General features: G+C 45.7%; 2 protein-coding genes and 1 long non-coding RNA gene across 3 annotated transcripts; 1 reads left to right on the forward strand and 2 right to left on the reverse strand.

The window, feature by feature from the left end:
• Nucleotides 1-435: 435 nt before the first annotated feature.
• On the reverse strand, nt 436-14,013 carry LOC310749453 (protein FAM200C-like). The gene is made up of 7 exons (XM_083586396.1): nt 13,770-14,013; nt 11,494-12,004; nt 11,182-11,299; nt 10,193-10,275; nt 8,972-9,098; nt 7,355-7,561; nt 436-6,381 (listed from the first exon to the last, which is right to left on the reverse strand). The coding sequence occupies exons 2-7, from the start codon at nt 11,905-11,907 to the stop codon at nt 4,535-4,537; spliced, it is 2,796 nt and encodes a 931-aa protein (XP_083442522.1). The 5' UTR covers nt 11,908-12,004; nt 13,770-14,013; the 3' UTR covers nt 436-4,534.
• Nucleotides 10,274-11,738, forward strand: LOC310749774. Its single transcript, XR_014541769.1, has 2 exons — nt 10,274-10,464; nt 10,909-11,738. It is a non-coding gene; the product is annotated as an uncharacterized lncRNA (long non-coding RNA).
• A 4,041-nt stretch (nt 14,014-18,054) lies between the features above and the next one.
• RPS17 (ribosomal protein S17) lies at nt 18,055-23,996 on the reverse strand. Its single transcript, XM_083587113.1, has 5 exons — nt 23,857-23,996; nt 21,991-22,142; nt 21,505-21,610; nt 18,622-18,687; nt 18,055-18,181 (listed from the first exon to the last, which is right to left on the reverse strand). Exons 1-5 carry the CDS (start codon nt 23,857-23,859, stop codon nt 18,101-18,103), a joined length of 408 nt encoding a protein of 135 aa, XP_083443239.1. The 5' UTR covers nt 23,860-23,996; the 3' UTR covers nt 18,055-18,100.
• Nucleotides 23,997-24,609: the final 613 nt, after the last annotated feature.

Here is a 24,609-nt window from a genome sequence, read left to right on the forward strand (position 1 = left end):
AGGGAGAAAGTGGTAGCTAAAGACAATTCCAGGTGCCTGCTTATGTCTCTCCCCATGCCATAATAATTAATAATAATAATAATAATAATAATAATAATAATAATAATAATAATTTATTATTCATACCCCGCCCATCTGGCTGGTTTTTCCCAGCCACTCTGGGCGGCTCCCAACAGAATATTAAAAACATGATAAAACATCAAACATTAAAAACTTCCCTAAACAGGGCTGCCTTCAGATGTCTTCTAAAGGTCAGGTAGTTGTTTATTTCCTGTAACCCTCTCACAGGGAGGGAACCGCCAGAAGGCCCTCAGAGCTGGACCCCAGTGTCCAAGCTGAACGATGGGGTGGAAACGCTCCTTCAGGAGGGCCATTTTTAAAGTTAACCACTAGCAGTGTGAAAAGTGCTTGAAAACACAATGGAACCCAGTAAAGTTCTTTCAGTATTTTTATTTTTTTTATTTTAAATGGTTTATTTTATTTCAACAGGTATACAGCACTGAGTAAGAGAAAAAAGGAGGAGGGAAAAACAAGACGAAGCAACTAAAATGGTAAGTATACATAAAAGTGAACGAGCAGTATGTACAGGGATTACGATAAAGGGATAGCAGCGTAAAACATGTTCATAACAAAGCTAGTAGGGTATGAAAGCATTTGCCAAGATACATAGCAAAAAGGTAAGTAGCTAGGGTAAAAAAATCAGAGTTATTTCCAGATAAACTCATACTTAGCAGGGACCATATTAAAGCGTGGGCGGTTATTGACATAGGTCATGGAAGTCCACCAAACAGCTGCGTAATCTTCTGGTTTCATAGTACCGTGCAAAACTGTTGAGTTGGTGAGTTTTTCCGTAAAGGCAATATGCGTTGCTTCTTGAAGCCAATTTTCATTTGCAATGCTTGAACCATCTTTCTATCCCTGGGTAACCACAAAGCTGGCTGCCACCGGCGGGTAAAGGACCAGCAGTTTCAATACAATCGAAGAAGTGTTGTCTCTAAGTATAGGAAGAAGGAACTAAGCCACGTCCACTTTTGCTACAAGTACCAATGATGGTGCCAATTTCTACTGCCACAACAGACCAAAAGCTGCAAACTGGACAGGCAGGATCACTAGAGTTGCCAGAAAGTCCCTAAATTCCCACAATTGCACCAACACAGTGTCTAATTCCCGAGTTTTGTATATTTGACTTCTATGAATGACCACCATGAAATTATCTCTGATAAAGTTCATTCAATGGTGGAAAGATTATTTTCCTACTGACTGGTCAGTCAATAGCTTGGTGTACGTATCTATCTGCAAGTTAAGTCTCCAGCGCTTAAAAATATGGGTGGGTGGGTGTGCCGGTACTCACCATGAAGTTGTTACATACACTAAGTGCCACACTTTTAACATTTGGGGGGGGAGGTGCCAGTACTGCACACCCTTGAGTACCCCCAGAAAAAAGCACTGGTCAGCGCTTTGAACTGGAGTACAAAGTTCAGGTATGGATGGTTATAAGGCACCTAATATTTACTAGTTCTCTTGGCTCTTGTTCCAGGGAAATAAGGTGGTGGCAACATCTGGATTCCTTTTTTTGAACAAGCACCTTTTTTGAAGCTTTTTCTTGATGATAACTTGAGATCTATCCTGCAACCTTCTTCCCCAAATAGCTTCTATATTGCACCATAATGATGCTCTTTATATAGTGTTATGTGAAAAATTGGTCCTTAGGTGTTCAGCCAGACTGAACTAGCCACAGTAAGCAGATTACACTTCAGTTTTCCCAGCGGTGCAGTTTACCTGTTGGTTTCCAGGTTCAATGTAAAAGGTTGGGCCAAATATATACTACAATGCTACCAGTAAAGGTACAGAATCAGGGTGTAAAACAGACCTTCTGGAGATTCTCAAAGTCCTTCTTAAAAAAGCAGCAAGTTTCTAGCTTTTATTACTTAGACAACGTGTTTGAAAGTGGGTGGTCAATGCCTGCTGAAATATATTCTCAGGGTATCACCTGAGTAGGAGCTCAAGTGGTAAAGAGAGAGGACTTCTGTGCCCTGCTATATTCCATGAAAAGTCCAGAGAGCAATTTTATAAGTCCATGCAACTGCCTCCTGCTGGGAGAAGGTGTTCTGAAATGGCAATAAGGTTGTTTGCTCTCAAAATAGTTTCCCTTTTTGCAGTAACCTAGGGTTCTAACAAGAGTAGTTAAGAATCCTCTAACCCTATGCTGAAGGGTATAATATTGTGTAACCTTTTCGTAGAAAAGCAGAGAACCGCACCACCATCCCCAGTTAAGTTTCCCTTTTCATATGCTTATAAATGAGCAGATAGATCTCTTTCACATTGTTGAAGGTGTTTGTCTTTGCTAGTAACAACTGGTTGAAATCTTCTATTTGACAGTTTACCAGTTTTATTCCAAAGTGCCTGTAGCCTGTGGCGACAGATAATTTTGGGAGAAGACTTTTACAAAATGGTTTAACAATAACTTTTTTAAAACAGAAAGAAGATTTTTAGAAAGTGGTGGTGGGCACTGAATTACAGCTACACATCTGCTTGAGTTGAGCTTGGGTTTCTTGTGTTTGCAGCACCTTTGAATAAACAAAACAAGTAGGATCAGACTGCATAGGAAATTCCTCAGCAGGAGTGTTGGAAACTCAGATATATAAGCTAGGCATCAAATGGATCCTTAAGCCAAGGTTATAGTGGCCAAAACAGAATGTCTAGTTGCCATTTTAGGGCAAGATGGCTCTAAAGGCTTTTTTTCAAGCGATTAACTGACTGTGATTGATTCTCAGTTAAACATCTGGCTAGTTCAGATGACAACCTTGAGCTAGGTTAAGAATTTTGAGACGTTGAAGAAGAAAAGCCACTTGATATAGGGACAGTCCACATATATATTGGCCTCTTCCCACTTCTTTTTCTTAATGGTGACATCGACCATTCATAACGTAGGGATATTCTTCACAGCTGTGAGCAGGGCAATGGGCTGAGGTAAGTGAAGACAAGCTACGATTTACTATAATGTTGTTCACTGCTCTTGCTCAGGCTGCACAGAAAAAAGCATTTTGGTTCCTGAAATTCATTCTGATTGTGCAGATAAAATATAACTGATAGACTTCTACAGGATGTGGTATTAGTGTGTGAAAACAGTCCAGATCCAAGGATTCCCAGGCATGCACCTCCAGGTGGTGGAGACGTCAGGCCCCATCCTGGCGCCCAGGCATCTTCACTTGGTTGTAAGTGGCCAATAGCCAGGTGCAAAATGCACCTGGCACCTGGCTAATTTCAAACACTGCTCAGCAGTAAATGAAGTCTAGCAAAAATAGCATAAACCGATAGGATTTGTTGATGTTTATGGCAAATATTTCTCTAGCCCCACTGAAGTTCTTTGGGCTTCCATATCCTTAGCCCAATATGAAGAGTAGGCAAGCAGGATAATAATTATACAAAAAGCAATAAGATAGCTGTGTTAACCCATAAGAAACATTCCCAAAAGTTCTCTAACTGCTGGATTTTGTATTTTCAAAAATGGGGAATCAGTCACGTGTGTTTCTTTATCCTAGCATCTCTTGGTGTCACCTAAAGCCTATGTAGCAGCTGAGGAAGCTTATTCGAGTAAGACTACACCTCTTCCCATACTATACTTAGAGCAGGCCTCACCTGCTCTAAACATTGAAAACAGTATCATGCCACTTTAAACAACCATGGCTTCCCTCAAAGAATTATGGGAAGTGAAGCTGGTTAAGGCTGCTGGGAATTCTTAGGAGACCCCTATTCCTCTCAAAGAGCTACTGTTTTCAGAGTGGTTCCCTCTTCCCAGGGAACTTTGGGAATTGTAGTTCTGTGAGGGGATTAGGAGTCTCTGGGCAACTCTCAAAACACTTCTGAGAGTTTATTAGCTACAACTCCAAGGATTCTTTGGCAAGCCGTAACTCTGTAAAGTGGCATAATACCGCTTTCAATGTACAGTCGTACCTTGGATCTCGAATGCCTTGGCTCCCAAACAAATCGGCTCCCAAACAATCAAAACCCGGAAGTGATTGTTCTGGTTTTGAACGTTCTTTTGGAAGCTGAACGTCCGACATCGCTTCCGCGGCTTCTGACTGAGTGCAGGAAGCTCCTGCAGCCAATCAGAAGCTGCGCTTTGGTTTTCGAATGTTTTGGAAGTCAAACAGACTTCCGGAATGGATTCCGTTCAACTTCCAAGGTGTGACTGTATAGTGCAGATGCAGGCTGAGACCAATGCAGTCTTTGGGACACTAAGCTAGCTCCCCACCCGCTTTGCTTAACACTCAAGTGTGGTGAAGCAGTCCGGAGAACTCAAAAGCTCGCTCGCCGTTTTTAATGACATTTTGGTTATACCTGGGCTGAGTTACTGCAACAATATACACCCACGGTCACAAGTAAAATGATGTATTTAAGAGTGATATATCAGCTACAGTTGAAAGGAAACACAGCATAGAAAAGAACAGAAGCCACTGAAAATAACCAAATCAAAGCTAATGATTAATACAAAGCAAGCACACCTCACATAAATTGTGCCACTGCTCCAAGACTAATGTGAAGCCTGGCACTGCATGTCATCTGCAAGCTTGCTATAATTGGGAGTGTACGACGAGATGGCTGCTCTCAAACAGTCATCCAGATGCTTAGGTGTCAGCCGTGTTCTGTTTTTTGACTTGATAAACTTTCTGGCAGAGAAAAGGGACTCGCACGGATAAGCTGACCCAAAATAAGAGTTTACCTTTGCAGCAGTCTTTTTCAACAAAGGGAACTTCTGGGAACCAACCTGATTCCAAAAGTTGTCGTGGCCTGAATGAGACTTCAAAGCCAAGTCATTTTGCAAGTCCACAATCTCCAGCTCTATTTCCTCCAGCCCAGCTTGGCAGAGTTCTGCAATGGCCATGGCAGTCACTGTGACATCGATGGAGTCGAACGGGTTTGCAAAAAAGGACACGACAGGCTCGATGTCAATGAGCTGCTCAAACTGAGTAAGGAACTGCTCCTCCAGGATCTCCAGGTAGCCCACAAACGGCACGCCATTGAAGTCGTTCTCTCCAATGACTTGCTTCATTGAGGGGAAGTAAAGGAGCGATTTCCTTTCCAGGTGTGACTTCCACAACCTCAGTTTATCTTTGAAGGCATTGACTGCAGTGACCATCCCAGAAATATGTTTGTCTTTACCTTGAAGCTCAAAGTTCAAAATGTTCAGTTTTTGCATCAAATCAGCAAGGAAAGCCAAGTCCATTAACCAAAACCTGTCGTCAAGTTGTTCAACATACTGATCTTTAGACCTAAAAAACTCCTTAATTTCTTCAATCAGGTTTAAGAATCTGGCCAGAACTTTTCCTTTACTCAGCCACCTGCCTTCAGTGTGCAAAAGGAGATCATTGTGCTCAGCATCAACATCTTCCAGAAGGGCTTTATAAAGCCTGTGTTTTGAGGAGACGGCCCGGATGGAGTTTATTATCTTTTTAACCACATCCATTATGTGTTTAAACCGGAGTACTTTAGCACATAATGCTTCCTGGTGAATGATGCAGTGATATGAAACAAACTTTGGAAAAGATTCGTCCTGCTGGCACTGGGCGATAAACCCACCGATACACCCCGTTGCTGCTCCCTCGTCAGTGGTGATAGATGATAATTTGTGAAGAGGCAAATTTATTTCCATGGCAAAGTCTTTGAAAGTCTGAAATATATTCTCACCTCTTGTTTTTCCTTTCAGAGGTAGTATTCTGAGTAGCTCCTCTATCACAGAAAGATCACTCAAAACCATTCTCGCAACAACTGCCATCTGAGACGGGTCTGTTATATCTGTCGATTCATTAAACTGAAGTGCGAACCAAAGGCAATTCTGAAGATCACTTTGCAGCTGATAATCCAAGTCTCTGGATATAGACTCAATTCTTCTTGTGATGGTGTTTCCAGACAGCTGCAATTTTTGAATCGCTGCAAGTATTTCTTTTTTATTAGGGAAACCTTCGAACATTGAGTCACCGGCGGTCAAAAATATCTCTTTCAACAAGTCCCCATCCACAAACGGTTTTTTCCTCTTTGCAAGCAAGCTTGCAATTTTAAAAGATGCCATCGTATTATTCTTGGATTGCACCACAGGTCTGGTGGCCGGTGTCGGTGGAATCGCCAATTTGGATTTCATTTCATGGACCTTTTTTTTCCGAAGTTCGGAATCTAGGGGATAATCTTTTGCAAAACTGCTGTGGTTTCTTTCATAGTGTCTCTGGACATTGTGCTTCTTTGAGACGGCAACAGTTGAGGAGCAGACTAAGCAGACGCACTTGCCATTCAGATCCACAAAGCAATACCTCTCTTCCCACTCCTTGTTGAAAAAGTAAGTCCTCTGCCTTTTAACGGTTGGCGGCTCACTTATTTTAATAACAGCTAGTATAGCAGGGGGAGGAAAAGAAGAGAACTTCAGTTCAGCTACTACTCACATGTATGGCCAAACTGCAAAAAATAAAAAATCCTTATTAAAAAGCAAGAGTACCGTATTTTTCGCTCTATAAGACGCACCTAGTTTTTGGAGGAGGAAAACAAGAAAAAAAAATATTCTGAATCTCAGAAGCCAGAACAGCAAGAGGGATCGCTGCGCAGTGAAAGCAGTAATCCCTCTTGCTTTCTGGCTTCTGGGATAGCTGCGCAGCCTGCATTCGCTCCATAAGACGCACACAAATTTCCCCTTACTTTTTAGGAGGGAAAAAGTGAGTCTTATAGAGCAAAAAATACGGTAATTAATACCGGAATAACTGATATAGGAGCAAATCAAGTCTCTGAAAACAGTCACCAAAGCCAAAGAAATAAATGACTATATGAAAAAGCAAATAACTCTACAATAACAACACACCCAGGAAATCAGAGTCCAAATTCTACTGCTGCCATGGGGTCCACTTTGGCTGTGCCTCTCACACGCACCAGTGGTGGTTGGTGCCCACTGAGATTGGTAGGGGGAAAGGCAGGAGGACCAACAGTAGGTGGAGCCAGAGCCAATGACAGGCAGAACCAATTAGTACTAGTTTTGTCCCCATCTTCCTCTTTGCTGTGTTCTACAAGGGCAAGACTGAGCCTACGGAGGAAGAAGCTGATAGGCAGAGAAGCTGCCTGGACTGAGTGAGGGTACAGAAAGCAGGCAGGTAGACGGAGAACCTTGTGGGTGCCACGCACACCCCGCTACTCTTGAGCATGTTTACGTTTCCTCCCCTGCACAGATTATTTCCATGGGTAGTGAGATGCATACTCACAATTACGTTCTCTCCACACCCCCGTATTTTAAATCATTTCTCTCCTGTGCAGATTTTGCAACAAGCTTCAGGATTTTAGAATTTTAACTCCCCCCACCCCCAAACACGGCACTTACGTTTTTCGTTTCTTTTCCTTATTTTCCCTATTTTCCCTTGGACTGTGATTTCATGATAGTCGCCGTCTTCAGAAACGGGGGATTTAGTTCTCCTTTTATGGTTTATTTCGGTCTTCCTTTTCTGCTCTTCACTCTTTTTGCACCGCCCTCTTTCTGGAGACATCCCTCGCAGTTCTCCTTTACTCTCCACTTCCCATCTTTCGCTTCCTGGAATAAAGGCAGGAAAGGGATAAGCGAGTTTAAGAAATGGGCCCCCAAAATAATTGAGCTGCAATTAGCCATTGTGATAAAGGAAGGACTAAAATATTAGGTGGGAGATAGTTCCTTACGTTAAGTGATAGCTGCCATGATATAATTGGACTAAGATCATGGAGACCAGGGTTCAGCTCCCAGCTAACCTTGGATCAAACACTGGTTAAGGAAACCTTTGCCAACCTCCAGTGCCCTCCAGATGTTTTGAACTACAACCCATCAGCTGTGCTGGCTGGACTGATGGCAACTGTAGTCCAAAACATCTGGATGGAGCCAGGTGGTTAAAGGTTGGGCCATCAGGTTAGACACAAATGTTATTCTGAGTTTGTAACCATGTGTCAGGGCCAGTGGTGTAGCGTGGGTTGTCAGCACCCGGGGCAAGGCAAGTAATTTGCACCCCCTAACCCGTGGATTTGCGCCCCCTAACCCGTGGATTTGCGCCCCCTAACCCTAACCCCCAGATGTTGCGCCCGGTGCGGCCGGCCCCCCCTGCACCCCCCACGCTACGCCACTGGTCAGAGCTGCCCAAGGTCCCAGCTCACAAAGGACCAACGCTGCTTCTTGGTTAAGTACAAAAGTCTTTATTGAAGTTCAGTTTCACTTCCAGAGCCGCAGCGTGCAGCTCTACGTCTCAACTGTTAGACCGCTGATGCTCCGTCTGAGTCTCCTCCCCCCTGACACCAATTTAAGATTCTAGCCTTACTCCACCTCTTCCTCAGTTCCTTCCGCCTCTGGTTGCGCCTGGCCGTTGGGGTCTCGCCCTTTCTAGCCTCTTCTGACGCTGAGTCCCCTGAGCCTTCCCCCTCCCTCCGGCGGGCTTTAGGAGCTGGTTCCCCATCCGGGTCTCCTGCTGTTCCCCGCGCCTGTACATTTGAACTTGGCGCGCGCGCCCAGCCGGTAACTTTCCTCCTGACCGTTTCACTGCTGCTGCTGTCACTGCTTCCCCCTCTGGAGGGGCTAGCTGCAACTGACCTCCCCTCCGTTGGAGGCGTGGTCAGCCCTGACTCACTCTCTCTCCCCGCTGGAGGGGACGCTGGCCCTGACACATGTGACTCTTCCCCCCCCACTACGCTCTGGTGGGGAAACTGGTCCCAATCCCCCACTGCTGCTTTGGGGTTCCCCTCTGTCTCCTTGTTTCTGGCGCGTCCCCCCTGGGACCCCCCTTGCCCTGACCATAGGCGCCCCCTTCTGAGAATCTTCTGATTCGCTGGAGAAGCTCATGGAATCTCTCGGGCCACTGTCATACTCCCCTACGCTGCCCTCGGATTCTTCCCCTTCGCTCTCCATTTCCTCTTTCCCCAGAGCTCCTGCTCCTGAGTCCCTGACACCATGTCTCATCATCAACCAGGGAAGAAGAAACATTACCTAGAGGGGCCATGATCCCACAGTTCTTCATCATGAGCTGCCTGTGCACAGCTCTCTGTTCTGGATCCAGCAAAGCCCGCTCCTCCTTAGAAAGGTACATAGCAGCCCCCTTCAAGGTTGCCAGATCCTGGGGGGAGAAAGATAAGAACCTTTCCTTCTTAGGAATATAACAAGAGATGTTATCTTTCAGCAAAAGCTAAAAGCCAAGTTAAGGGGAAGTAACTGGGCATTTTGTGCAAGATTCAAACCTTCACTGAGTGGCATCAACAGATGTAAAGGGGGACACGACAGCGGTTTAAAATGATGCACAAAGTGACCTTACTGGAAGAATCCACGATCAGAAAGAGGAGGAACATCAAGAAGAGTGGAAGAAATTTAAGGAATACTTAGCTAAATACTATAATATAACATAAGTGGAAATACTTGCAAGCACTTAATTTGGCTTAGGATTAAAGTATGTTGTACTGTATAATATTATGGATTGAGAATATTATGAAAAGAAAAGAAGTTAGTAATTTAAACAAGTTAATTTTATTAGAAAGTGGATATTGGAAATGCTAAAATGAGATTTAATGAAAATCAGTTAGGAAGGATTTGAAGAAGTCATTTAATAATGGAATTTAACTTGGATTTTTAACCATAAGACCTTTTGTATGTATGTTTGTTTGTTTTTCTTTTTAATATGTTTTGTTATTTGTTTGTTATTTTGTGTTGTGTTATATCTGTTATAAATTTGGAAAACTAATAAAAAAAATTGGGGGGGGGGGAAATAAAAATAAAATGATGCACGAAGTGGAGACAGTGGAGGGAGAGAAGTTTTTCTCCCTGTCCCATAACACTACAACTTGCGGCCATCCAATGTAGCTGAATGTAAATTCAGGACAAAAGAAAGCACTTATTCTCACAGCAGAAGATGCAGCCAACTGGATAGTTTTTTTTAAGGGTTAGACGAATCTGTGGAGGACAAGCCTATCAATGGCATGTTCTGCCTCCTCTCTGAAGGCAGTATGCCTCTGGGTACCAGTTGTTGGGCATCACAAGTGGGGAGAACACTGCTGTGCTCATTCCTACTTCTGGGCGAATGTGAGAGCAGGTGCCAGATTAGATGAATCCAGACGGGCTCTTACACCCATGAGAGATTTGTTCAGGTCTAGGGAGGTGACAGGACAGAGGCACAGAGTCCATCTTAAACCAGCTTCCTCAACAATCCTCGCCCCCTACCTTATCAGGTTGCCCGGAAGCCGTTTCTCGTCCACCGCACAGAAGAGATTGCTGAGCACGTATTGCTGGAAGCATTCCATAGCCTGTAAGAGACAAAGTGGTGGGAAGCCAGTTGCACACGATGGAGAACCTGTGGTCCTCCAGGTGTTATTGGGCTCCATCTCCCACCATCCCTGGCTATTGGCCCTGCTGGCTTGGGAGCTGTAGTCAGACATCATCTGGAAGGCCACCCACATCACTGCAGTAACGTATCATTGCTTCAGAGATTTACCGTATTTTTCGCTCTATAGGACGCACCCGACCATAGGACGCACCTTGTTTTAGAGGGGAAGAACAAGGGGGGAAAAATTCTCTCCCTCTCTGCGCAGCGCCCCTTCAACGAAGCGGCAGGAAAAACGGAGCCCCTTCCATTTCTCCTCCCGCTTCGCTGAAGGGGCACTGCGCAGAGAGGGAAAGCTGCACGGCGCCTCTCCAGCGAAGCAAAGCCAGGAGAGCAAGAGGGATTGGTGCGCACCGACGCCTCTCACTCTCCAGGCTTCAGCAAAACAACGCAAAGCCTCTGGAGCGCGATGGGAGCGCTCCCACTGTGCTTCAGAGGCTTCACGTTGCTATTGCTGAAGCCATGGAGCCTGCATTCGCTCCATAAGACGCACACACATTTCCCCTTAATTCTGGAGGGGGAAAAGTGTGTCTTATAGAGCGAAAAATACGGTAAGTGGTGCATGTCGAAGCACACACAAGGGTTACAAAATGTCTTGTCAAAATACATTTATACCCGTTTTATATTTAATTTGGGTGAAAATGCTCTTCCCCCATTTCCATCTTGGGCACAAATCAAAGTGCTGGCAAAGTCTTCCAAATCCTGAGTATGAGCACATTTTTTTTTGAATTATGCAAAAGACTGGAGACTTGGGAGACCCAGGGAGGCACAAAAACAGCCCACAGGTTTCTTACATCCTCAATAGGGGAGACCAGGTTCAAATCCATACCTTGCCAGCTGGTCCCACCGTCACCCTCTGGCATGATCCCCTTTCGTAGGGGGCTGTGTTTGGTGTCTGTTGAAGTCTTCTCTGCCTCGGAGAAATCAGCACCAAACAGCCCCTGCCCCTGAAAAATCAACAAGATCCGAGACTCTGACTAGGGAGAAGACATTGACTAGAGAGAAAAGGAGTGATCAGAAGCAAAGGCCTTGGGACTGCAGATATTATTTCCCCAAAGAGCTGGGCAATTAGTGGGGAGTTTTAGGGTATCCTCCCTCACATTCCTGGGCCCCTGGAACTACCGGGACAAAGTGCTCTCACCTGTTGCTCTTCCTGCTTCTTCTCTTCTGCCTGAGTCAGGAGGAAAATCTCTGCCAGGGCGACTGCCTGGGAACTGGTCTCGGCTCCACATTCTCTGACCCAGCGCTCCATCTCCGGTGGAAGGATGGTCAGGAACTGCTCCAGGATCACCAAGTCCAGGATCTGGATCTTCGTGTGCTGCTCCGGCTTCAGCCACTGATGGCAAAGGTCGTGGAGGCGGTTGCACACTTCGCGGGGGCCCTCGGCATCTTGGTAACGGAACTGCTTGAAGCGCTGGTGCTGCACATCGGCTCGGAGCAAGTTCTCGCTCAGAGTCTTCTGCATGGTTTTCTCCCAGGATTCCCCGCTGCTCCCAATCTTGATGTTTTCAGGGCTCCTTCCTGATTCAGAGGCAGCGGAGTCTTGCTCTTCCATCTTGGAAGCCTCCAGCGTGAGAGAAGGCTTGCGTCTTTTGCCTGCCAGCTTTTCGTCTCAAGGCAGAGATGTCCCTAACTAGTGATGTTACCAAGGCCTGCAAAGCCAAGACATCCTTCTGTTAGGTCCATTAATGCCCCAGGCAAGGAAGGAAGATTTCCCCCCCAACAAATATGGATGTTTCCTGCTACCAACATGGACTCATCCCAGAAGGAAAAGCGGTGAATGCCTTTTGCTGAAACCCTGAACCTCCTTCACCAACTTTCCTCCCTCTGGAAACCCCTTTTCCTAACTGCCCTGTTCTCCTTAAGCCTGTTACTCTTAAACTACTGTGAAAATAGTTTAAATTAAGGCTGCTGCTTGATGGTTGCAGGGTGGTTGTTGTTGTTGTTTTAGCAGAAACTTGGGAAAACTGAGTTCCCTTACCTTTTTAAAATTAAATAATAATTATTATTTTGTCTGGGGATGCTGGAACAGATATACAGTGGTATCTCGGGTGAAGTACTTAATTCGTTCCGGAGGTCCGTTCTTAACCTGAAACTGTTCTTAACCTGAAGCACCAGTTTAGCTAATGGGGCCTCCCGCTGCTGCCGCGCCACCACAGCACGATTTCTGTTCCCATCCTGAAGCAAAGTTCTTAACCCGAGGTACTATTTCTGGGTTAGTGGAGTCTGTAACCTGAAGCGTATGTAACCCAAGGTACCACTGTACACCCAGTGCCTGAACCAAAAAGCCACCTAGATCTGTAATCAATAAAGTTGTGGCCATTTCTAATCCAGATCATTGCCTGCTTGAGTTTATTAATCACATTTAGCCCCTGCCCGGGCGTGAGGGTGGGGTGGCGACACTGTGACTGGGGCCACAGCAAACTTACTTTCTGGTGAGTTCCCTCACCATTTCTCCAGGAAAAAAAAGCACTGGATGGGTGATACTGCGCTTCATTAATTATCTGCCTTTTCATCCAATGGAACTCACAGAAAACTGCCCATTTCTAAGGAAAATTCATTTTATTTTCTCTATTTTAGTTATATTTGGAGAACAAAGTAAAACAAAGTAACATTTCTCTGGTATACTGGCTGGGTACATACAGGTTCTCTCTCGCGCAGCTGAGAACTGCCTTGTGAGAGCAAGAGCAAAGGTTTGCACAGGAAAGTAACCAGTTCCCAGCAGTGGAATCCTCAAGCTCTGCAGCAACCGAGACCGACCACAGAATTGGAGAGTTGCAAGGGACCGCGAGGGTCATCTAGCCCAGCCCCCTGCAGTGCTGGAATCTTTCGAACCCGCGACCCTGAAAGTACGGTAAGTATCTCATGATCTACCGACTGGGCTCTCTCTCTTCCCTCTTGATTTCAGCCTTCCCCTTTAAAGGAAATTGTGTTCTGCTTAAAAATACCCCCTGCTCTGCCCCCGTGCAAAAATGCACCGGAGGAGGGGAGGTTTGTTCGGTTTTCAAAGGGGGTCGCTCATTCTAATCGAAGTAGAGGCATATATAATCGAAGTGCCAGGTGGGTTCGTTTTGCACCCATTTTTAAAAATCGCCGAATTCAAGAGGCCTGCTTGTTTTTGCAGAGAGGACGACTGAAAACGGATTCCCCAATACTGCGGGGAGGGGGGAATGTTGCCCATTTTGGGGCGAAACAGAGAGCTAGGCTCGCCTCGCCCTTCCCAGCCCTGCCAAGGACCCCTCCCAGTTTGCAAGCGACCCCCATTTCTTGCGCCTTTTCTCTCCACTCACTGGCTGGGCTCTGGGCCAAGTATCTCCCTCTGGGTCTTCCCGCCCCACTCCTAGCTCCCCCCACCTCCTTGCAAGCCTCCCGGGGGGGGGGGCTCCCCTTCGCCCAGACGAACCCAGCGCCTCTCACCAAATCGCCCCGATGCAGCTCTCGGCAAAGACAAAGGCCGCCTTCTCTCCCCCAATGGTGGATCCGGGAGGGGAACGGGCTTCGTGGGGACGGGCATTGGATATGGAGGACGCCCCTCCTCTTCCCTCTCCGCCCCCCTCCGAAAAAATAAATAAATCAACTCTCCACTCTAGGAATCCAGCTCCGTCGAGCTAACCCTTAGAAGGCGGTGCGGCAGGATCCTTCCTCTGCGCGCATTTAGTGGTCGACGGGCAGGAAGCGAGCGAGCGCGCTCCCTTTCCCCCTGCCACTATGCAGCGTGCGCGGCGCAAGATGGTTGCTCCTCCGCCTGTCTTGGTTTGCAAGGAGGAAGCTGGCAGCGCAAAATACAGGACGGGGTAGGGCGGTTGGTGGTGGGGCGATTAATCCCCCCCTCCATCTCGTGCAAAAGTGACTTCAAAGTGATATAGGAAAAATAGAGGTGGTTGGCTTTTGCTCCCCAAGGGACTGAGCCCCCCAAGTCCATGATGGATCAGAAATGAATGATGGAGGCAAGATGCAGTGAAAGCAAGGCAGATCTTTATTTTTCTGTTGCAACAGAGTTCCCTACTTCCTAGCAAGGAGGCATGAGAGACCCAGAACCAAGAAGAAACATCTCTTTTAAGGGTTTGCATTTTGGCATGGAGAAGGAGGACAATCCGCTCCACAAGCAGTCAGAAATTCATCATGCCTAAGGTTGGGGTTACTGTGACTCAGGGAGGTCAAGGGGTGATATTCTTGAGGATTTAGCAAGCTTTATATAGTTCCAGACACAGTTTACACAAAACGTTAGCATTTGGTAAGACCATCGGGATACCCATCAGACATCCCTCAATGCAGAACATCTGGGCAAACAATTACATTTAATACAAAGGAGGTTCATATACACAGGAGAGGGATCCCTTCTGGAACTTCTGAATGCTTTCTGCTTACCTGTTCTCAGGCAAGGGGGATTAAGGAGGCAGAGGAAATACTTAAAGAGTCTTTAGGAGAGCCAAGATGGCTTTTGGATTGCTCTCCTGTACTGTTTTAGACATGTGGTTTATATACTTACATATGTGTGTTTACCTTGTGCAATTATCAACATTTATTCTATATTTAAGACCTTAGAATTCCTATATCAAAAGCAATCCATTACAATCTATTGCAGCCTAACTCTGGAATTTGTCACACTCATGCACCCATGCACACACATGGACATGACTTTGTAAAATCTGTGCTTGGCTACCCAGAGCGTAAATACATGGCTTTTCACACACCTTTCCAAACACATGCATATGGAGGGGATCCCTAACTTGGTGGCGTGGGGGACTTGAAATGCAGGATGAAACTGTATCAGTACAGGACACAGAATTTTACATCGACATAGGGGGCAATCCTGTATTATACAGGCGCTGCTCTGGGTTTGCTCTGCCCTACCCCCAGCAAATCCCACCTTGTTGCGCCCATCCAGAGCGCAATTCAGTGGCAAAAGTGGGAAGAAGATCAAAAAGCAAAGGTGACCCTACCAATCCATGCTGAGAGCAGAAATCTATAACTGGGCAATACCTTTATTAGGGCTGACCTCAGTTTCACAAACTGCTACGCAAAGCAGGCCAGATATGACACACAGCAGGGAGAAAAAAATAATAATAAAGTTCAAAAATTAGGCTGGATGTTGTAGCTGTTTGCAGTCCTATGTTGTTAGTGTGGTTTTAATTGTAAGAATACCAGTTGTCAGAAGAGACATATCACTTTGTTTTACATTTAATAAATAAACATCTAAAATAAAGGAACAAACTGTTTTCATCAGGAATGTAGGGTTTTTTTTGCATTATGTGAATTAGTTGGACAATGCATTTTGACAAGTCAGAGAATTAAGGTTTTTTTTAAAATTCAAGTGAGTTATAGTAAAAACAAACAAACATCTGGAGGGCAGCAGGTTGGCAAATAATCCATGGCCCACAGCTAAAGGAATCCCCCCACTTCACTTGGCAGTCACCTCTTCCTTCCCTGGTTGCTAGCTGGAGTGTTCCACATATGCTTGGGGCAAGCATTTGTGCCCTGATGCACCTCACTTAACAGAATAATGTCTTGGACTTTCCAGGCTTTGGTAGCAACAACAATCATCTTTGCAACAAGCAACAAGCATATTTTCCTTGAAACAGAGATTGGTGTCTCTTCTTGGAGAGGAAACAGCTCCTACACACCAGCTTTTTTGGATTGTCCTATTACATAACTGGGATGCGGGTGGCACTGTGATCTAAACCACTGAGCCTCTCAGGCTTGGCAACATGGTAAGCTCCCATAGCTCTGTCCCAGCTTCTGCCAACCTAGCAGTTCAAAAGTACACCAGTGCAAGTAAATAGGTACCACTGCGGCGAGAAAGTAAATAGCGTTTCCCTGCACTCTGGCACCTGTTAGTGTCCCTTTGGGCCAGAAGTGGTTTAGTCATGCTGGCCATGTGACCCAGAAAGCTGTCTGTGGACAAACGTCAGCTCCCTCAGTCTGAAAAGCGAGATGAGGGCTGCACCCCATCACCTTTGACTGGACTTAACAGTCCAGGGGTCCCTTACCTTTATGCCTTTCATGTTTTCTATGAGAAAGGAACCTTTTACTTTGTTTCAGGGTCTGTTGACCTTTGCAGAGGCTGGTGTATTTATTTCACTAAGCAGAAACAGGCTGTGCTTGGGTTCTTAGCAGAGAGATTGCAGATGCAAATGATGGAGAACAGTGGGATCGTGGCCATTCCTGGTAAATCTCCCTCTTGCTTTCCCTGGTAGATGATCATATCAGTTTACAAGATTAGCAGGGGCTATTTTTATTTCCTAAAACATTTATATTCCACTGTTCCATATAACAAAAAATGACATGGGAGCTAACAGTGATTAGACACCAACACAAAATGTTAAAACATCAGAAGTATAGTAGGAAAGGTTGGGAATTATGGGAGATCAGTGAACAAGTGACAGGCAAGTGTGAACTTCTGTCCAGGGGGAATGGGACAGATTTTATCAGTTAAGGATTGTTTACATGTAACATATATAAAAATACACAGATCTGTGTAGAGCTGAAAACTTACAAAATGTTGCTTGAAAATTACTCATATTCTAACTGTATTTTTATCACTCTAGTTAATACAGTGGCATCTTGGGTTACGAACTTAATTTGTTCCCGAGGTCTGTTCTTAACCCGAGGCGCACTTTCGCTAACGGGGCCTCCCACTGCCGCCAACGCACTGTTTCCGTTCTCATCCTGAGGCAAAGTTCGCAACCCGGAACAGCTACTTCTGGGTTAGCAGAGTTCGTAACCCAAAGTGTTTGTAACCAGAGATACCACTGTAATCTCATCTTCAAGTGTGTCATCTGCTTGTATTCTTTAGTACATCTCATCTCAGATGCTTGATTTGTCTTCTCCTTAGTTTTTTCAATAAATCACTTGGGAGAAGATCCTGACCAGTGAAGGCTTTTAAGGTAACTCTCCGAGCATTGTCCATGTAAAACATAAATTTAATTTCTACCCCCCCCACACACGCTGCAGTTCTCCAAATATTTATTGAGTTACATATATTTTGCCTTTTAATGTGAGCATTCACAAAACAGCCTACCACTGGCCTTACATAATTTTATTCCATCATCCTTTGGATCATGCATGCTGGGGCTGATGGGAATTTGAATCCAACATCTGGAGAACCAAAGCCCCCCAGCACTGGTACAACGAACACATCCATATGGCAAAGCTACAATGAACACAGGAAACTGCCTCCCACAAGGTTTACCACTGGTCCAAGACAAAAGCAACTGAGACATGTCTTGACTGACCAGCTTGTGAACCTTCTACCCTTCCTCTATCAAAGTAGTTCTTACGTTACATAAAACCTCCAAGATTCAGCTGCGAGTCCAGTGGCACCAATGGGCCTCGTCTGTTTTGACACTGCAGAACACTTTTTGGCCTTTTTCTGTAACACAAAACTGGGTTCTCGGTTTCTCTCACAGAATGGGACACACCACATACCACTGTTCTGGGTATGTAATAATCTCTGATCTGATCCTCCACTAATTTAAGGGGGAAGCGTTTTTCAAGTGACATTGCACATTCACCTTCCTAAATGCCCCTCATAGTTAATCCAGCAGTGTGCTTAGTTTGTGCATGAAAACCCCTCTTCCCATGGGCCCCCGTAAGCCAGATCTTGGCCTGGATTAAGAATGTCCACAGCAGAGCCACTCCGCACAGTATTGTATCAAACTTAGGTGATGCAAATGTGACGCACAAGAACACAAGTCACAGCTTTGTTTCTATATATTTATTTTAAAAGTGAAAATTCGGCAATGGATTCAAATGGCGCCTCTTGGGGTTTTGAAGTTCATCCCTACAGTAGGCTGTGTGACCTGCAGGTTGGATAGGCTGCCGAAGTCCTGGAAGAAACACAGAACAGGGAACACTTAACAAAGACACACCAAGCAGATTTCAGTGTTGATAAATGAAGAGGGCATTCCTTTATCCTGACTAGCTGCAGGAATAATGTCATTTAGCTTATGAGACTAACTTAAAAGGTGCACAAAACTGACACAATAAACGACAGCACTTTGTATTTGTGGAGAACACAATATTTATCCCCCCAAGCAGTCTGGTTTAGCCAACAAGATCCAATGACCATTTAACACTGCAGCATTCAAGAAAAATACCCCCAAGAATACTCTGAATACTGCTGCCTGGCAGTGTGACTCTTGGTACTAAAAAAAAAAAAACATGCACAGAGAACATTGCATTGACAGTGATTCTCAAGAAGTAGCTAGCTGACCGTTAGAAGAGCAGTTCCTATTGGGAGCTGTGCCAATCCCCTTGCCCCACTCACCAGGAGCTTCAACATCTCCTTGGTATCAGGGTCCACTTCAATGATCTCCTGATCCAGGGCAGAGACCTGATGGGGAAAGAGGTAGAGGTTAGATTTGGTTTAAATAGCAGTCAACAGATTATAAACACAATTAACACCAGGACAACACAGCCCATGTATGTGATACAAACATTATACCAGACAATGGTTCTGTAGTCTGCTTGAGGCCACTACTGATGACTGGCTTAAAAGAAAAAATGGAGGAGGAGCACCCCAAAACAGTGTGCCAATAGCAATATCAAAATATACACCAGTCCACGAATATTATGACACTGGAGTGGATTTCTCTGGTATGGGAATGGGCTCTGTACAATCATCTCCCAACTTTACAGGCAAAAGTTTTCATTCTGTGGCCATCAGTCACACTAATCCCTTAACTAAGGGAACACATTTTAGGATTGTAACATATATATGACAATTTCCCTCCACCTATGTACAGTTACCATTAAGTACACTGTGACACCAACAAAGGTTGTAAGCAGACAAATTCATGCGTAACATGCCAGTAGTACCAAATTAGATGGAGCTACAGTCAAAAACTTCAAGGTTTGGGCTGCCTTGCACTATCTTCTGCAACTTTCAGAAGAAAATGCAAATGCCTAAAAGGAGGAGAATCTTCTTGACAAAAGCCTATCACCAGCAGCTACAGAGCTCTAAGAATAGATCAGGAAAGGGAAGTGACAGGAGACAGCACTTGGCCAACACACACAAACACACCCCAGAGTATGGCGACTGGGAAAGTATTTCATAGTTCATCCAAGTAACCAGAAGGACTACCGTATTTCTATTGCTCCATTAAATACCCAGATTCTTGGTCTACCAAGCATACACAAGGATTACCCATGACAACTGCTCAAGGTTTAATAATCTAGGCTTATATTTACCAAAATACTAATTAGAAACATCAGGCAATGACACATTTGAAACGTGATTTTACATAAACAGAGGAGCCAGTGTGAGAACAGCAATCTTCAGTACATGGAAGCAAATTACTGGGCAGGAAATATGCACCAGACACTCCTCACATTTCAACTTCCCAACTGCATCCTAGAAGTCATACCAGTGGTATCCTAACTAGGTGGATAATCCATCAGAAACAACACCAAGTCCCCAGGAAGTGACCCCAGTCTTGATTCATTCCAAAAGTACCCAAGGTCTGTCGATTACAGGCTTCTTGGATCTTGCTTTTTTAGCCAGAACAATGGTAAACATTTCATAATACTTCTTCATGCTACATTTTTAACAAGGCTTGTATTGTATTGCTTGTATTGGCTACTCTCAATAGGATCAATAAATACGCTGCTTTAAACTGTGAAAAGGCAAGTTGTGAATGAACAAAAGCCCTTGGTCTTGTTCCTACAAACACTCATAAGAAATTCAGCCAATGCCAATGCAGAGCAAGGGAGAAACTAGCCCATTCCTCCTATGCAGCTTAAGTGAAAATCCACATCAATCAGATGGGTAGTGCCTAAACAAAAGTGAAATGGAAGCCTGTATTCAGTCCTAGCCAACTAGGGTTCTGGCCTAGAATTTGGCTACAAGCAGTCAGAAAAGACACTGACATTGAAAGTTATTCAAAAAGAAATGGAGTGTTTTACTGAGAGGTTGTGTACATAAGCTGTTTTGCTCTGATGCTTCTCTGCAAAGAGATTACCAGCCACTAGTTTTGAAAATCAGGAGTAAAGTTCTTGTCATGACACAGGTAGATAGAGTCCAGCAAAACTGCCCCTTATTACTAAGAGGCATTAAAAAAATAATACAAAAAAACACACAGCATTTGAGAAGTCTCAAGCAGTGAACACCACACTACTGCATTAAGCACACACAAAAATTGTCTGAAAAGCTCAGGGTTTGGAAGGGATGGAAAGAAGCCCCCCAAACACGGGAAATGCTTTCAGGAATTCTCTGCCTGCAGTATCAATGATCAGGCCACAAGCAACAGGCCACAATCACTTTCGATGCAGGTTTGTCAGTCCTTCTCCATGTCAGTGAACAAGCACAGCATATCCTAGCTACTGGACACAAGCTGCTGAGTGCCATAGCTCAAGCTTCCATGATATTCCACCTGCTAGTTACCTGAGGCTACAGAGCTGGAGAAGCACATTCTAGCCTCTGCCAGTAGCCAGGTGATCTAGGGCCAACTAGACGGCTGCACCCCTTGCCTTCCAGAAAGATCATAGCAAGGGGAGATCAACCTACTCCCATCCATTTGCCAGTGAAGAAGCAACTGTTCTGAGGCTTGCTTTCCTCTTCCCTCTCCGTTCCTTATGTAACATTTCTATTAACTATGGGCCTGTGGACAGGGATTGTCTCAGCTAATAATGTAAGTACAGCACTTAGAAAATGGTAGGAATTTTGTAAGTGTTACATAAGATTACAGACAGCCTTTATTAGACTAGGTTCTATACTCTTACCTAAATCTGTCCAGTTCTCAAGGACCAACTCAACAACAATATGCAATGCTAGTTTCAGATCCAAGTATGCCATCCTAGTGTCCCTCACCCTTCTGAGGCATTCCTAACTGGCTTTTAGCATTATATTCATGTCTGTTTCAAAGTTGCAGTGTAATATATGTCTAACAACGTCACCTGTGACCTGGTTTGTTCATTGTTACATCACTGGGAGATAGAAGTTGAATCAGCAGTAAGGCCACCCAGGTGAATGCTGCATTTCTTAGCAAACACGTACAGTACGCCAAGTGTGCTGGACCAAGAATGTCAAAAGAATACATGCAACTTCTCAAAGCATGCAAAAAAAAAAGGAGAGGCAATAGATTCCTTGCTATCTGAAGAGAGTTGAGAATCTATGCACCACAAGTAACTCATCTGAGCTTTCAAAACCTACCTCAGGGACATAGTTGTCTCTTCTTTCTCTTTCCTCTTCCTGCAGTTTGATGGAGATGCCCCTAACTGGTCCTCTTTGAATGCGTTTCATCAAATGGGTAACATACCTGCAAAGAGAGGGGTGTCTGATTAAGTTTGACTGTGATTCTCTCAAGTCCCATTAAGGAAAAACTGAAGACACACACAAGAAAGAAATAATCTTCCACCCATTCTAACCTTCTGGCTAATTAAGGAGAAGCCCACAGGAGTGTCTGAGAAGCTCAGGGTTTGATAGGGATGAGAATTAACCCTCCAAACACGGGAAATGCTATCAAGAATTCTCTTCCTGCACTATCAATGACCAGGCCACAAACAAGACCAAAGTCACTTTCGATGCAGGTTGTCAAGAAAGGTGTCTAGCTCACTGGAACCTCCCCAGAGCAGTTGGCTGTAATATTTCCATCGTGTCTCCTAGCATGTGCTAACAGATCAGAACCAAACAACCTACCCAGCAACTTTATTGCGCAGCTTTTTGCTAGGGATGATGGCGATCTCCTCACATACTCGCTTGTTTGTGTGGAAGTCATTCCCAAGACGGGTATAGTATTTTTCAATTATGACCCGGGCGGCCTTTTTCACCGTCTTTGTGCGCACTCGTCCCTGGGAGAGTCAAAGGGGGGGGGGAGAGAAAGCAAAATCAGCAAGATGCAACAGAATGACTACACAATAAATTTTGCAAGGGGCTTAAAATCTTCAGCCTAGCCTTTTCTGTAGCAGCCTTTCTCAACCTGTGGGTCCCCAGATGTTGTTGAACTACAACTCCCATCACCCCTAGCTAGCAAGGCCAGAGCTCAGGGATGATGGGAGTTGCAGTCCAACAACATCTGGGGACCCACAGGTTGAGAACCGCTGCAAAGAGTGGAAGAATCCCCAGGCAGCTTCCCTCTCAATGGCCCTACTATCGACACACTCAGGTCCAGAACATGGTGCACTGGAAACAAATATGGAGCAGGGGCAAGGTGGCAGATGTGTGCAGCCTTATCTCAAAAGGGTTCAGAAAAGGTGACATTGGTAGAAACAGTCCCTTTGAGGCAGTCTTTCCCAAACTGGAACTCTCGGATGTTTTTGGCTACAACATCCATCAGCTCCAGTCAGCATGGCCAAACACCAGAGATCATGGGAGTTGCAATCCAAAACACCTGGAGAGGATGGGACTTAATAAGAACATGCTAAGGCTTCACATTCACAGCTTTTTGACTGATGCTTAAACACAACTTCTGTCAGGAGTTCATGCAACTGCATTTAATAGAATTCTATTAAATAGAAGGGAAGCTTCTTTACCTGGCATACGTTGCACTGTGCTACATATTATGCCTTGTGTCACTGCTTAGGCCATGGTTTGGCAAAGATGAGACAGAAGCCTCTAAACTTGGGGAGCAGCTTCAGTAACTCATATGGCAAAGGGTCAACACTACCCATGCATGGCCAGAAAACATAAAAAAGCTACACTACCCCCAGGCACAGAAGGGAAAAGGTTCCAAGCTTGCTGCAGGAAAGTCCCTGCCCAGCCTTAAATTGTCCACAAATCCAGGTGGGTCACATCCAAATGAAAGGGTGAACGAACCTTAGGCACTTTGGCAAGGGGAGGGCAAGAGTCGGAGTGAGCTACTTTTCAACAGCATTTTTAATGGTCGGGCAGCTAAGGTCGAGGAAGCCTTGAGGTGAGAATATCATATTTAAGAGACACACTCCAGACACCTTTTCTCCTATACCTGAATCGTAAGCCTAAAATCCTCTGGAACCTTTCTCTGGTACGCAGATGCATTGCTGCACACATATATACACATGCTGCCCCAACACGCCAAAGGGAAACTTGATTCTGCCGGATTTCTCACCGTCTGACAGGTACTCGGGGATCAGGGCGCCCCAAGGTCCAGAAAGAGAAGGCGGCCGCCCTATACTCGGCTCCTTCCCAACCCTTCCTTTCCATTCCTCTCCCATCGCGAGTGAACAGAGGCCTACGAAAAGGTTGCACAGAAGGCCTCCGCCGCCATGACAGAACCCGATCTCCCACTGGATCTCCCAGCCGCCGCCCCGCAGCCCCCCCCCAAATGCATGCAAGGCCTGGCGGGCCTAACTACGGCCTTGGAGCCTCACTCAAGGAATGCAGCCATCTCTATACCGGAAGAAACAGGGCACCCCCACCCCCCTAAGTCGGGTTCAGCCCGCAGGGACAAGAAGTGGGGGCTTAGCCTCTGGACTACCGACCGGGCGACCTGCAGCCCCCTCCGCCGGTGCTAGTTCCACCCCGCATTCCCTTCCCAATGGCCCCCCGGCGGCGGATGGCTTCGGATTCCGCCGCCCTCCTGCTCACCATGTCGACGGCGGCCGGTCGAAAAGAGGGCAAAGCATGCCGGGAAGAGAGCTATAAAGCGCTGGGGGCTAGAAGGACCAGCCAAGGAAAACGACGCCGCGCGTCTCCTCAGCGCCGCCTAGCGGCACGGAGGGAGCTTTTTACAAGCCGGCGTGATATAGAGGGAGAGAGGCTCGGGGCGTTTTGCAGCAAACCTTCACTTCCGGCTCATGTTGGACGAAGGTGACTGAAGTCCTAGGAATCCATTCAGATTAAATTCCCGCTTTGCGTTGCGGTACTTGAAATTGCTGGCTGTTGTCTGATTTCATTTATTACTTAAGATATTTATAACCCGCCTTTCTCCCGCGCTGGCATTCCCTCCAGAAAGGTCCGTTTCTCGCTTAATCATCGAATCATGGGACACCCCGGGGTCATCTAGTCCAACCCTCCTGCAGTGCAGGAATTCTGCCCACAGCCGTCCCTGGGTGGGCTCGAACCACCAACTGGACACACTGTACCACTGTGGGCACTGGCAAATGGATGAGTTTACTCGAGGCAGAGCCCGCCCAAGGCATTTGGGCACCTCAAGCGAACCCTAAAATAGCTCCCCTCAGCTGCCAGGGAAGAAGGGGTGCTTGAAGATCTACATCAGGAGCAAGGGGGGGATAAAGATACACATCGGGATCATGCTGCCCCTCTGGATCCTGCCACCTGAGGCAGTTACCTCGCCTTGCCTCATGGATGGGTCGGCTCAGACTGCAGATGAACTACAAC

The sequence above is a fragment of the Podarcis filfolensis genome (assembly GCF_964270895.1).
Source record: "Podarcis filfolensis genome assembly, chromosome: 14".
NCBI lineage: Eukaryota > Metazoa > Chordata > Lepidosauria > Squamata > Lacertidae > Podarcis > Podarcis filfolensis.